Below are 13,470 nucleotides of genomic sequence, written 5' to 3' on the forward strand. Positions count from 1 at the left end.
GGGATGCTTCCATTGGGACAACTGGGCTTATGATTTGATGTCATAACCATAAACCCATGTTTCGTCACCAGTTATGGCCCTTTTGAGCAAATCAGGATCATCATTGACGTCAATCAAGACCTCCTGAGCTGTGCTCATGCAACAGTTCTTCATTTTTCACACAAAATTTGAAGGAAAGTCTTTGCTTCATTTTTTACAATAATCAAAAATTGCCATGCACACTAAAGCACATCTAACCTTTGTATCTGTAAAAAACAAATGAAGTATGCTGTACACATGAAACTGTCAACATATGTTTCGCACATGTGTACCAACATAACAAAAAAAAAAATCGATAATTGAATGTATGTTGACAGCCCTTGTATATCAAACTCTAAAATGGCAGGTATGGAATGTCCATAATCAACTTTCTTTCATCTAACACAGTGATTTATATGACATTATGATTATCTTAATCCCAAGCTAGGGCTCCACAAAATGTGTTGGCCAGTACTTCACAAAATGGAACCATGTATCATTCTCATTAGAACAGAAGGATTTGGCCACTTTCAACCATGTATACTGCTGCACCAAAGGATATTGGTAGTGACAACAAGGCAGAAGCTATGGAGCTGGCCAGAATGGGAATGGTGCTATTGTGCCAGCCAGCATTATATCAGTGATAGGAAAAGGCTTGGTGCTTATAAGAAGACAACACTGCAGCCATCTTTGCTCTTGACTTCACTTGACCAGTACACTTTCTGCTTCTGGACTTTTGGTATTAAGAAAACAACAGTGCCACCATAACTTTATGATCAGCTTTTCATTGGAATCCTACTGCTGGTGCTTTGACAACATTGTGCAAGAGATATTGGCATGCTCCAATGTCTTGAGATCGTACCATATGTGAGAGACAATACCTGCACCATACTTTTAAGCCCCTTCATTTTTAAAGATGGTGCTGCACGTGAACATACCTTGTACTGTGTTTGTATGTAAGTCTCCACTTGGAAAGAACATTCGTTGATGTCACCCTCTCCCTCTCAATCTCCCCCTCCCCCTCCTATCCTTCCTAATATACTAATCATCTGAAACCACCCACAAAATAATCAGTCTATTTTTACAAAAGTTAGCACACTGATCCTATACCAAGACTAGTGTACTTTGTGCAAAAGGAACAGCTTACTTGTTCTATGCAATTAGAAAGGAACATTACTCAGGTGAATGTTTAATCTAAAGCTAGGAATCAAACGCCATTAAACATGATAAAAATTCTACCATTATATTACCTATGCATATATACACAACAAATATGGCCTGAAATTCATCCATATTATTTTTTTTAGATACAAAAAATCTTCATAGAAGTGACAAGCACTCCACAAACAGATCCAGTTTAAAGATAGAAAAAAGTGGCACATAGTTTGGAGTAAAAGTATTGTAATATTTAGATTCAAATAAAAGAAAGGTTGTAAGATGTGCAGATATATGGTCTTAGGATGAATGACTGTGGTGACAAGAAGGGCACCAAGCAACAGAATTAAAGTAAAACAATTTTCATATGATGTATGTACAATTGCCCATCACATGAGAACCCTCCTATCACAGAACAAACACTGGAGAGAATGAAGAATTTTGTTTACTGTTGAGGACAGTATGTACCATCTACTACATTTTTATAGAACTGCCTCCACTGTTTAAATACTTATCACAGCATAGGTCCATATCTTATTTGATCTCTTCATTGAAATTTTCCATTTTTAATGACAATTCGCCAGTGAAAATTGTTTTTACTTATCATGATGCAAGCCCATGTACTCATTTTAATATGTCTGTTCTGTATAATTATGGCATAAGTACTTTCCTCAATTTCTCAGTAACTTTTGATGGTTGTTAGCTTTGGTTTTCATTCTGAAAATTCTTATACCCTGAAATAATGTTGCAAATTGGTGATTAATTTATTGTTCAATCCTCAAAAGTATCAGAGATTTAATAGTGTCACTATTAATGACAGAGGATTATCTCTGATAATGACGAGGTCACACTTTATGAATTCAAAAATGAAAACACCCCTAAACTTCACATGCAATGGCCATTATTGTAGCATATGCCTAAAAAGAGGACTTCTAAATAACTGTGTCTGATTCTGTTGGCTTGATGAAGTCAGTTATTTCCTTAATAGTTTTCCACCTTTGGCAATATGTTAAACTTAGGTTTTGATTTTCTTCCTTTCAAACTGATGATAATGCAACTTCTTTAGTTTGTGAAAGATTCATTAATTGTTGTATGCCAAAATGACTCCGGCCTCATTTTTAAAAGTAGTGGTTGCTACCATGCTTAGGTGTACAAATAGAATTAATTTTAATGATCAGAGCTGACTTAGTGATTAATTGCTGCTACAAAGAATGTTCTTCCCATTCTATCACCATTTCCCAATACATGTGCAACGAAAAATGGTTACTCCAGTATGATGACAGTACATATACAGCTTTGAGTTATCATAATAACTTTGCAGAAGTTATGGCTCATTGGTGTGTGACAAATAAATGGTCAACTGATTAAACATACCCCTCTTAATAAATCATCTGCTTCCGCTTCCTTATCTTCAACAGTTTTTCTGGCATCTTCAGCAAATTTGAGGGCACGTTCTGCCATAGTAACAGCACCTTGCTCACAGGACAGCCCTCCACAGCTGCCACAACCAGCACCACCACACAGCTTGTCACATGGGTCCCCACGCTTGCCACAAACCTGTGTACATTATGCCAAACTTCAGTAAAGATAACTGGTGTATACTTAATTTCTATAACAGCTCTCCCCAAAGTTTGCATACTTGACAACATTGAGATTTATTTCATAGTACACTTGTATGTACCTATTAAAACATAATACCCACAGTGTAATATGGTTATGGAATGTCCTTTATTGGATATAAATAATGGAAGGAGTAAAGGTAACAACTCACCATATAGTTGAGGCATTGAATCATTGATAAACACATTAACTAGGCTGACACCACTGTTAAGCTTCCAGATGAATCCTGAACTCTGAAGGAGAATTCATCTGAAATCTTGTTACCTTCCATTATTTATATTCACAATGTCTTTCCAGCATGCTATGAAAAGATAAATTTTATAAATAAATATTCATAAGAAGAATTTAGTGACATTTAAATTTGTCTTTCTATCAGCTGTCACACATAGACAAGCAAAAAGGGACAAAACCTGTACATGATGTGTTCAGTGTTATAATAAGGTCGTCCTTCTACATACATGACATTTGAAACTTAAAATTAAATAATAAATATGTTCAGGTTGCTACTGACTATGTATAAACAATGTTTAGTTGCACCTTTGCGACAGGTTTGTGTGACCATACAAATGGTCACACAATTGTAAATAGCAAATGTTAAATAAAATCCCTACTATTCACATTCTCTCACCTGGTTATTAATATCTGGAATTTGTTCTTCTAGTTCTAAAAGTTTAGTTTCAAGGTCTGCAAGTGCTTCAGTGTTTTCATCTTGGAGTCTAAGAAATTGGTTACTGGTGCGATTAACAAGGGTTTCAGCACGTTTACACTGTCTTTCTGAATCTGCAATTGCTGACTGACTGTCATCAGCTATTTGTTGAGCTTTCTCAGAGCGCTCCCATGCTTCACGTGTGAGGTTCAAAGCACCTGAAAAACAAAATAAAAGAAAATTTTCTCATTAATTTTCATAGACATAACAGAATTTAGCAAGGAGGAGGAGATGAAACTGAAGGGTAAAAAGGGGAAAAAATATTATCATGTGTAGAAAACATGTCTGATGTGAGATTTATTTCTTCCATCAATTCAATAACTGGGTCTTGCAAATTCCGCCACTTGATTATGAAATGAGAGATCCAGTTATTTTCTGTTTCATTGCATATCAGTTTCAAATTTTACAACAATTTCATTAGTTTCTTTTGCGTTCAACATTTTAGTATTAGGATCCCAATTCCTGAGAATTGTTACCTATGTTAATGCCGACACTGGTTTTAGTGTCTGCACTGTTGCCAAATTTTGGAACAACCTCTATAATGAGCAAAATATATATCCTTCTACATACCTTCAACATTTGCTTCTTGCAACCGAGTAGCATTTTCTTTTAAGCCAAGAGCTGTAGCATTAAGCCTGTCTTTCTTGACACGGAGATCTCTCAGAGCCTCATGTGCCAAAAGAATCCTCTGGGTTGCATTTTGTAGGATTTTCTCAACATCATCAAGTCCATGTGATGAATGATTGAGCGTTCCTCTGTAAACAAGTAAATAACGAAAAATGAGTATGATTTATGTTAATATTTACAGAAATAAATAGTGAATGAGTGAAGAGATAAAATGTTCATCAATACCAGTCACCATGAGATCATTATAAATTACCTCAAGTCTTCCACAAGTTTGTTTAGTGATTCAAGATCCTGAGAACTGATTGAAGTGTTGCTTAGCATCTGTTTAATTTCTTCAAGTTTCTTTTCCATCTGATCGAATTCACGAGTGTAGGCGCCGGTTGCTCCAGTCTGTTTAATTTTTGATGCATCTTGGATAATTCGATTTGTCTGATCTAATCAATAAATGACCAAGAACAACTTATTTAACTATTTGAGAAATGATAGAGATATCAAATTACAAATTCAAGCTAATAATCGTTTAGCAGTTTTCACAACACAGTTCTTTATTCTTCTAGGAGCTTGCAGTTATATATTAAAGTTTGGTACTGATGACATAACATACATGCTTAACATCTGTGGCAAAACTACAAAAAAAGATAGCCTGATATTGTTTCCTTTTGACAGTTTCCTGTAACTTATATGAAAAACAGTATATGTGGTGTGCTCCAGAGACACATTTTTACTGTGCATTATTTTCCATATTTCATTGTAAGTGAACAACGTATACATAATCTATGCAATAATCACAAAATTAAATTATTGAAAAATAGACAAAATTTACATAGACCTGTTTACCTCTTAGTTCGTTGAGGATACGATCCCAATTCGTAAAGCATTCACCACAAGGACTGCATTGTGGAGCTGAACCCAGATAGCCTCGTGCACACTGATTGCACTTTTCTCCTCCAATCCCCTCAAGACAAATACAGGTTCCATTTTCACGGTGGCACTGCATTGTAAGTGAACCATCAGGGTCACATTCACAAGCTGTAAAACAACAGTTCAACTACAGTAGTGCACAATTAAACACAGAAAAATATGATTCATTGATAAAAACAGTGGCAATACACATTCCATTATATACATATATCATTTGCAAGCATCTTCATCAACAAAATTTTGTGATTAATTTATCTGCTATTCGTCATACTTACAATTTTATTCTTTCTACTCTTATACATACTTATACTAGTAAAGTCCTCATTCTCTGTACTTCTCTTTTGGCTGTCAAGGAGAGTACATGTTTACAGGACATGTACTCCAGGTAATTTTTCATCTTTACTCGCATAATGAAATTGTTATCCTCTTACATTTTGTTAATTCATTCTGCTTCATAATGTGTTCCCAGCATGGTACTTGGAAGATAGTTGGTTCTGACATGGATTCTTACCAAATGTTCTTTTTGTGTTGTTACAAACTGCTCCTTATCTGCAGTTACATACTTTCTTAAATCAAAGTTTTTGAAGATGTAGTTCTGTGCATCAGTTTCTCTCCAAATCTTATTCTCGTGCCAATTATAGGGCATTAGGTTTATTGCTGGGCTCCTAAATATGGTTTATAATGTGATACACCCCTCTTATGCATAAAAGTACAAATGCAGTAGTGCTTTGAGAGACAGGTTTCAGTTTTTGTATAATTTCTTTATTACTGTATAGGCACACCAGTTCAGGTTTTTCAGTAAAGGATGTGAAATTGCTTGAAACACCATGATGAGCCTTAATTGCCACTGTGAGGTTCTTATCATTTTATCAACCTATTGACAAAGTTCTTATGGATCCTTCTTTGTACAGATTTCCTTAAAATGCTGTCCCATCAGCCAGTTGCTTGATGTAGCAACTTTGTGTTTTCAAAATCAAAAGTGTGATATTCATTTATGCTACACACTGCCACTATTAATTTCTCTGTGTGTCCCAGTTGCACACACATAATGTGTTCACCACAGTATTTTGTGGTACAGCGCTGCATTTGCCCAATGTATTAGTGGCCACATTCACAAGGGATGCTTTATATCCCCAGCATGTATAGTTTTGGGGGTCTTTCAGAGGGCCAAGGAACTCTTTCATCTTACATAGTGATTGGAGGATGGTTTTGATGTTTAAGGTTTCATGCAGCCCCACACTTTTGCCAGAGTGGGCCCAAGTAAGAAAGGAAAGTGCTGTGTCAACTGAACAAGACACAGCCAGGGCAAAAGTACCACAGGCACAAAGATGCGAGCTGGTGCCAGTGCCATAGAGACTCTCCACTTGTGCGAGTACCACCAGCACCACAGGTGGTGCTGAGGATAAAGATATCAATTTTGCCTTGGACAATTGCCATTCGAGTACAATCTGTCAATGACTGGACAACAAAAGACAGAAGCCTACTCAGAAGACAGAAGAGCAGGTCTCGTCCACTTGGTTACATATCATCATCGAGGTCTGACTTGGAACAGGGAATGTCATTTAGTGAACTCTTAGAAGTGAACAGACAGTTTTTGTAAAATGCATTTGCTATGTACTATGAAGTTTACCTAAAATTATTTGCTGGTTGCCATTGAGGGCCTTTTTTGTGTTATATTACAAGCAGTGTTGCAGACTTCACTATTCAACAAGTCACAAAAATAAGTAAACCTTTTTAACTCATTTGTGTGACTTCATTACTAATTTTTTGGGGTGTTGTAGAACCTTCATTCTCCTATTCTGTTACCTGGCCCTGAGGCATTGCTGTGTAACAGTGGCAGGGAGAAATTTTCTTAGCGGTGTACTGCACCAGAAGACATTTCATGAACTCACCTACTGTAACAACAGTGGCAACTTGGCCTCCACAGCAGTAGTGATGAGTCCTTTACAAAACTGACAATGAGGGTTTACAAAAGAAAGAGCCACTAGTCTGCATCTTCCTCTTCTCAGCTTGCTGCATCTTTTTTTAACACCCTTTTTAATCTGTGCTTCACTGTACCCATTTTTATGGAACATTTCCGTTGGGTGTAGTAGCTCAGATGGGAGGCTTCCTTTTTCACAGATAACATGCACCCTATGTATCAGGGTGTTAGCCCTATCTGCATCTGTGCTGGATGGTGGCAATCTGTTGCAAGCAGGTACAGGTTTGTGTGGTTCTTCTTCCCATACATTGCATGGCCTAGTGTACCATCTGCCTTCTTTACTAGAATATCCAGGAAAAGGAGATATCCATTCTCCTCTACTTCTATAGTGAAGGTAATGAAGTAATGTTTTGATGCAGTCACCATGTAAAGCATTCAGTTGATTTTGTTAAAGTACTTAAGGGCACTTGACTGCCAAGAGATGACCTGCTCACGAGCTTTGATGTTGCATAATTCTCCCCAATAGTACCTCTTCACAACTTCTTAGTGATCCTGGCCCAACAGCTTGAGCCACAAATACCTACATTTTTTCAGCATGCACTGATTACCGTTTATTTCAAGTGCAACAGGGATTTTTTTGTGCAAGCAGGTGTAGTGGCCCTGAGATCTCAACATAGAGCAACACTTTAACATGTTGATGAGGTGGCACTTCAAACTGTTTGATAAAAACCTGAGCATTACTTCTGCTATCTCAACAATACATTTGTAGTGTGGGAACATGACAGATGCTGGATGAGTTTCTGAGCCATCTTAACAGCAGCCATCACAATATTACTTTCACTATGGAAGCAGAGGAGAATGGATGTCTTCCTCTCTTGGATAAACTGATAAAAAAGAATACAGTGTATAGGAAGAAGACCCATACAGACCTGTATCTGTACCTGCATGCAACAACCTGCCATCATCTGCAGCAGAGGCAGACAGTGCTAAGCACCACGGTATATAGGGAGCATGTCACCTGCAACAGACAAAGCTTCACAGCTGAGCTATAACTCCCAAAGGATTTGTTCCTTAAAATGGGTACAGTGAAGCACTGATCAAAAGATGTTCAAGTATAAAAAAGATTCAGAAAAATGAAGAGAGGAGGGAGGATGCAAGAGATTCTCTCCTTCCTTACTGTGGGCCACACTCTGCCATACTGAGAAGTTGCTAGGAAATTGAAACATCAAAACCATCTTCCAACCACCACACAGGACAGAGTATCTTGTAGCTGTGAAACACCCACCAAACTTAACACACCAGGGATATACAGCATCCGTTGTGAATGTGGTTACCAATACATCAGACAGTCACAGTGCTGTATCTCAAAATACTGTGGGGGAACCCGTAAGGTGTGAAAAACTAAGACACCCAGAGAAATAAGTATTGGCGCAGCAATACCACACTTTTGATTTTGAGAACACCATGTTGCTATCCTGAGCAATGGGTTGTTGAGACACCATTGTAAAGAAATCAATAGAAATAAGTATCTACAAAAATCTTGTCAATAGGGTTGAAGTTTACCAACCTAGTTTTTGTGGAATCCCACATTAGAAGCAATACAATGAATGCATTCTCAGCACTATCCAGGATGCAAGATGCATCCTGAGTGATCTTGTATAGATTCAAGTGCACACTCACTTGCATCCCAACCCCCACCCCCATCGTACGCACAGGACCTAGCTGCTTGCAGCCTGGTGGAGGCAGCATACCACTGGTATACGAGAGGCCAACACTTTTTTTTCTCTCAACCAGTTTCAGTTCAAAAAATGAGGAATTTGTTGTGAGACATCAAGGAATACTCCTGCTTCACCTCCTATAGTTTCATGAAATACCATTAGGTAGTGGTGCTATACATGCCCTTCAAGATGGCACCTATAACATATCTGCATTCAAGCACAGAGCTGTCATTGAATTTCTTTTGGCAAAAAACCAGAGCATCACAGATATACACAGGCACTTGCAGAATATCAGCAGAGACCTAGCAGTTAACTAAAGCACAGTGCATTGTTGGGTGAGGCGTCCATCATCATCGCAACAAGGTTGTGCAAACCTGTATGATCTCCCACGTGCTGGCTGGCTGCATACAGCTGTGACGTCTGCTATGTTGGAACATGCTGACACACTCATTTAAGATGACTGACGGACAACAATCAGACACCTCACATCTTTGTGCCTGTGGTGCTTTTGCCCTGGCTGTGTCTTGTTCAGATGACACAGCACTTTCCTTTCTTACTTGGGCCCACTCTGGCAAAATTGGGAGGCTGCACTGTTGGTAGTGCTGACACACTAGTCCATCAGTTGCAGTACTCAAGGTTGTGTGCTCGCTGGGTTCCTTGCGGTGCACCACCTAGCAGAAGTATATAAAGAGCAATGGACAACAATCTGTGCAGAACTGTTTGCTTGTTATGAAGCTGATCACGATAACTTTTTGTTGATTATCATCAAGTGATGAAACATGGGTTCATCACTTCGAACTGGAAACAAAATGACAATGCACGGAGTGGTACCACACCACTTCTCCTCTGAAGAAAAGGCTCAAAACCACACCCTCGGCTGCTAAGGTCATGCCAACAGTCTTCTGGGACTCTGAAGGGGTTATTCTGTTTGATGTCCTCCCTCAACATGCAATGGTCAGGTCTGGAGCATATTGTGCTACCCTCACGATATTGAAGAAGCAACATCAGTGTGTTCATCTCCACAAAAATGCAAATGAACTTCTCCTTCTCCATGCCAACCCAAGGCCTCACAAGTCTGTGCATCCAAGAGGAGCTCACAAAACTTCATTGGACTGTTCTTCATAACCCATCCTACAACCCACATCTCACACCTTCTGACTTCCATTTGTTTGTCCCAATGAAGGATTCACTTTGTGTGAAGCAGTACGTGGATGAGCAAGATGTTGGCTCCAATGTCAACCAGTAGAGTGGTACCATGCAGACATCCAGGCCCTCCCAGTAAGGTGAGATAAGGCTATCACACTGAACTGAAATTATGTTGAAAAATAGGGTTTTTTAGCCAAAAGAATGGGGAATTGGAATCCTGAAAAAAAACAATCTGTTTTCAGAAAAAAAGTGTTGTGTTAATTATTGAATATCTGTCTCAAATACTGAGACATCCACAATATCTCACCACATCACCGGAAAATAAAGACTATGACACTTCTCAAAACGTCACAGTATCTTAATGCTGTCACCCGGCTGGAAACCCAAGGGCTTTACATGATCTTAAATGAAGTTCAACATGGCTTCTGGCCACATTACAATTGTTGCTTAATGCACTTCCCAGTTACAGTGCTATGTCATCACTTCCCTGATTTGTTTGTATCTCCTCACCAATTTTCCACTTAAATTTTATTGTATGGAACTGGGGACCTAGAAACGATGGAGAGGCTTTGTCCCCACCATAGCCTGCAGTGGTACACAATCCCACGACAGACCACAGCAGTCCACTCAGTTCCCCACCACCGCCCCACACCGAACCCACAGCTATTGTGCAGTTCGGCTCCAAATTTCCACTTACTGTTTGCAGTGCTATGTACAAAACTGTTTTACATCTTTGGTAGCAAACAGAAGTCAAAATTATTCAGTTTTATTTCTGCTACAAGTTATTGGTTTACAGTTTCATATTTAAGAATTAAGCTGTGAAGTTAACACTATTGAACACCATGCTCAAATGAGTTTTTCCATGTTCTGGTGCCCAATCTACTATTTTATCGTCATTTGTGTAAGCTGAGTTTCATTCTCTGATTTTGTTATTAGCTTATTTCTTTCCTCATCGTCATCTTACACATTTTTCATTCAACTATTAAGTTTCCTTCTGTCTCTGTCTCTGATTTTGTCATTAGCTTATTCCTTTCCTAATCCTCATCTTATACATTTTCATTCAACTACGAAGTTTCCTTCTGTCTCTATCATAACGTGTCTTTCTACAGATTTCTTCTACTGCTAAAATAAAAAGATTGTCTGAAAAATGGCATCTCATTATCTGCTTCTCCTCTCTTATCCTTAGTTTTTTCAAAATTACATTCTTTATTTGCTATTTCTCCCACACAGACATAATAGTAGTCTTGATTCTTGGCACTGTCCTGTAGTTAACTGAATGAATATAAGAATCCTTTACATCTGCAAGAATCAATGTTCACAGCATTCATTATGGACAATTTTGACAGACTTTGCTTGGCAGAAAGCTATGAAGCAATGAGCAATTATTACAAGATGCACGAGGGAAGATCAGAAAGCAATTCTTGATAATATTATTACCAAAATCTTAATATGTAACAAAACAAATAAATCAGAAATAAACTTACACCTTTCACCTACTTTTCTACATGTCGCCATTGTACTCAACACATATCTCCCATTCTGGCACCAGTTTCAACATGCCCTGTTTGTAAAAATCCATTTGGTTAGAATATAACCATCTGCGGACTGCTGATTTCACACCCACATCTGTTGCAAAGTGCTGGCGCATCAGGAATTTCTTCATGGGACCAAACACATGAAAGTCCGACAGTGCAATGTCCGGACTTTATGGTGGATCCTGGAGCCGACACTGTCAGCAGTAATGCTGGGGCGTTTGTCATGAAGGGCACAATGCAACTTAACAAAAGTTTTGATGTAGGCTGCATCATTCACAATGGTCTCATGTTCAGCAGAGCTCACCAATAGCACACTATGCATATTCCACCAGTGACGATTCCTTTCAGAAAATCATGCCCTTCTGCAGCGTAGTATGTTAAGTGATCCAAGCTTGTCATTATTCACTGACCCCTGTAGTTGTCTGTCAGGTTTGTAGGCACCCAGTGAGTGCTAGCTTTACAAAAGTTCAACATGTCATGAACCATTTCATACACTGTACCATAGGAAATGTTGAACTTCTGAGTAAAGGTTCACAGTTGCACATGACGGTTGTTCAAAATTGCTGCCTCAATTGCTTTGACATTCTGTGGGGTTGCAGCTGGTATCAGTCACCTGGAGCATGACAAATCACTAAAGCTTACACGGCCCTCTTGGAAGAATGCACACCATTTGGAGACATTGTTACGGTCCATACAGTTGTCCCCATGCATGCCATGCATGTCCTTGTGAATTTCACTCTGTTTATGCCCTTTGGCCCACAAATATCACACTACACTTTGCTGCTATTCACAAGTTGACAACAGTAACATGCATGCCATGTTTGTTTCATAATTCAAGCTTCTGTTGTTAGAGCTGCACATGGAAACAAAACACCATCAGTAGTGCAAATGTCAGACTATATCATTATGAAATTTCAACATTCCAGCTGCAATGCCAGTGGAGAAAAAAATTATTGCATGTTACTTTCTGATCCTCACTCATAATTTTTCCGCTGTCTTAGACTGTTGCAAGAATAAATTATTGTACTTTACACCTAATCAAAACTGGTATGAGTATGGCAATCAAAAGTCCTTGGTGAAAAATAACTAACAGAAGGAGTAAAGGTAATGACATATAGTTAAAGCATTAAATGGTTAACAGGCATGTAAACAAGTCTGAAAATATTACCAAGCTTTCACATGATGTCCTCCTTAAGAACTTGTACCAGCATGACTGCACTATATTGGCACAACAGCTTAACTGGGCAATGATGTTAAAATAATCTTATTAATTTTTTTTTTCAAAAATGTACACAATTCACATTGTAATGATGAAAATATAAGTATCTTTTACATAGTTGAGACTAGGATTTTCTGCTACAATATTTCTTCCAAGTACTGACCATGACACTTTACTGTAGGATTTCCCCAATGATTAGCTTGGCATTCATTGCACTGCCGTCCTCCAAATCCTGGCTTGCAGGTACATTGCCCATCAAACTGTAAAACAATGGAACTTCAAGTTAACAGTAACATAGTTTCAAATATGAGAGTTTAAGTGTTGGTCACTCTAAAATATTATTATCTTTTTTAGTGATCAGTATACTTACAAGATTGCATTGTTCAGCTGTAGAACCTATAGGATCACAACCACACGGTTCGCAGCCTGTACCACTGGCTATTTTCCAGTGGTTTGGTTTACATTCATCACATTTTTGACCAATAACATTTGGCAAACAAGGACACTGTCCTGTATTGCGATCACATGGTCCTGCCGTGTTGTTAGTCCCAAGAATGTCACAAACACATTCTGTAAAATGAAGTATACATGCAAATTAGTTTAATATAATTTGTATAAATTGTGTAATATATACTTTTCACGCAATACAGCACTGTTTTTTTCTGATTTTTTGCTTTCGTTAGATTGAATTAGTCTAGAAGCAATAATTTTTTAGGCCAACACTGGTAGGAACTTTAACTCTGAAAGGATTATTGTATATCATACTTAATCCACATGGAACATCTACAGAAATGGAAAAGCACACAAGTATTCAGCTATACAAGACCAAGAATCACATTTAAGCTGAAAGCACTAAGTGATTCTTCACTTTTGATTCTATCTAT

The 13,470-nt window shown here is 38.2% G+C and overlaps 1 protein-coding gene across 2 annotated transcripts in view; it reads right to left on the reverse strand.

The window, feature by feature from the left end:
• Window positions 1-13,470, reverse strand: part of LOC126297623 (laminin subunit beta-1) — a 319,924-nt gene that overhangs the window by 18,101 nt on the left and 288,353 nt on the right. For both annotated transcript variants that reach the window (XM_049988640.1, XM_049988639.1), the window contains 7 exons: window positions 12,957-13,156; window positions 12,750-12,846; window positions 4,964-5,155; window positions 4,380-4,560; window positions 4,070-4,254; window positions 3,422-3,657; window positions 2,548-2,730 (listed from right to left, as the gene is read on the reverse strand). In XM_049988640.1, the coding sequence (XP_049844597.1) occupies window positions 2,548-2,730; window positions 3,422-3,657; window positions 4,070-4,254; window positions 4,380-4,560; window positions 4,964-5,155; window positions 12,750-12,846; window positions 12,957-13,156 (1,274 nt within the window). The remainder of the gene's footprint in view (window positions 1-2,547; window positions 2,731-3,421; window positions 3,658-4,069; window positions 4,255-4,379; window positions 4,561-4,963; window positions 5,156-12,749; window positions 12,847-12,956; window positions 13,157-13,470) is intronic.

Source organism: Schistocerca gregaria, chromosome X, assembly GCF_023897955.1.
Source record: "Schistocerca gregaria isolate iqSchGreg1 chromosome X, iqSchGreg1.2, whole genome shotgun sequence".
NCBI classification, from domain to species: Eukaryota; Metazoa; Arthropoda; class Insecta; order Orthoptera; family Acrididae; genus Schistocerca; species Schistocerca gregaria.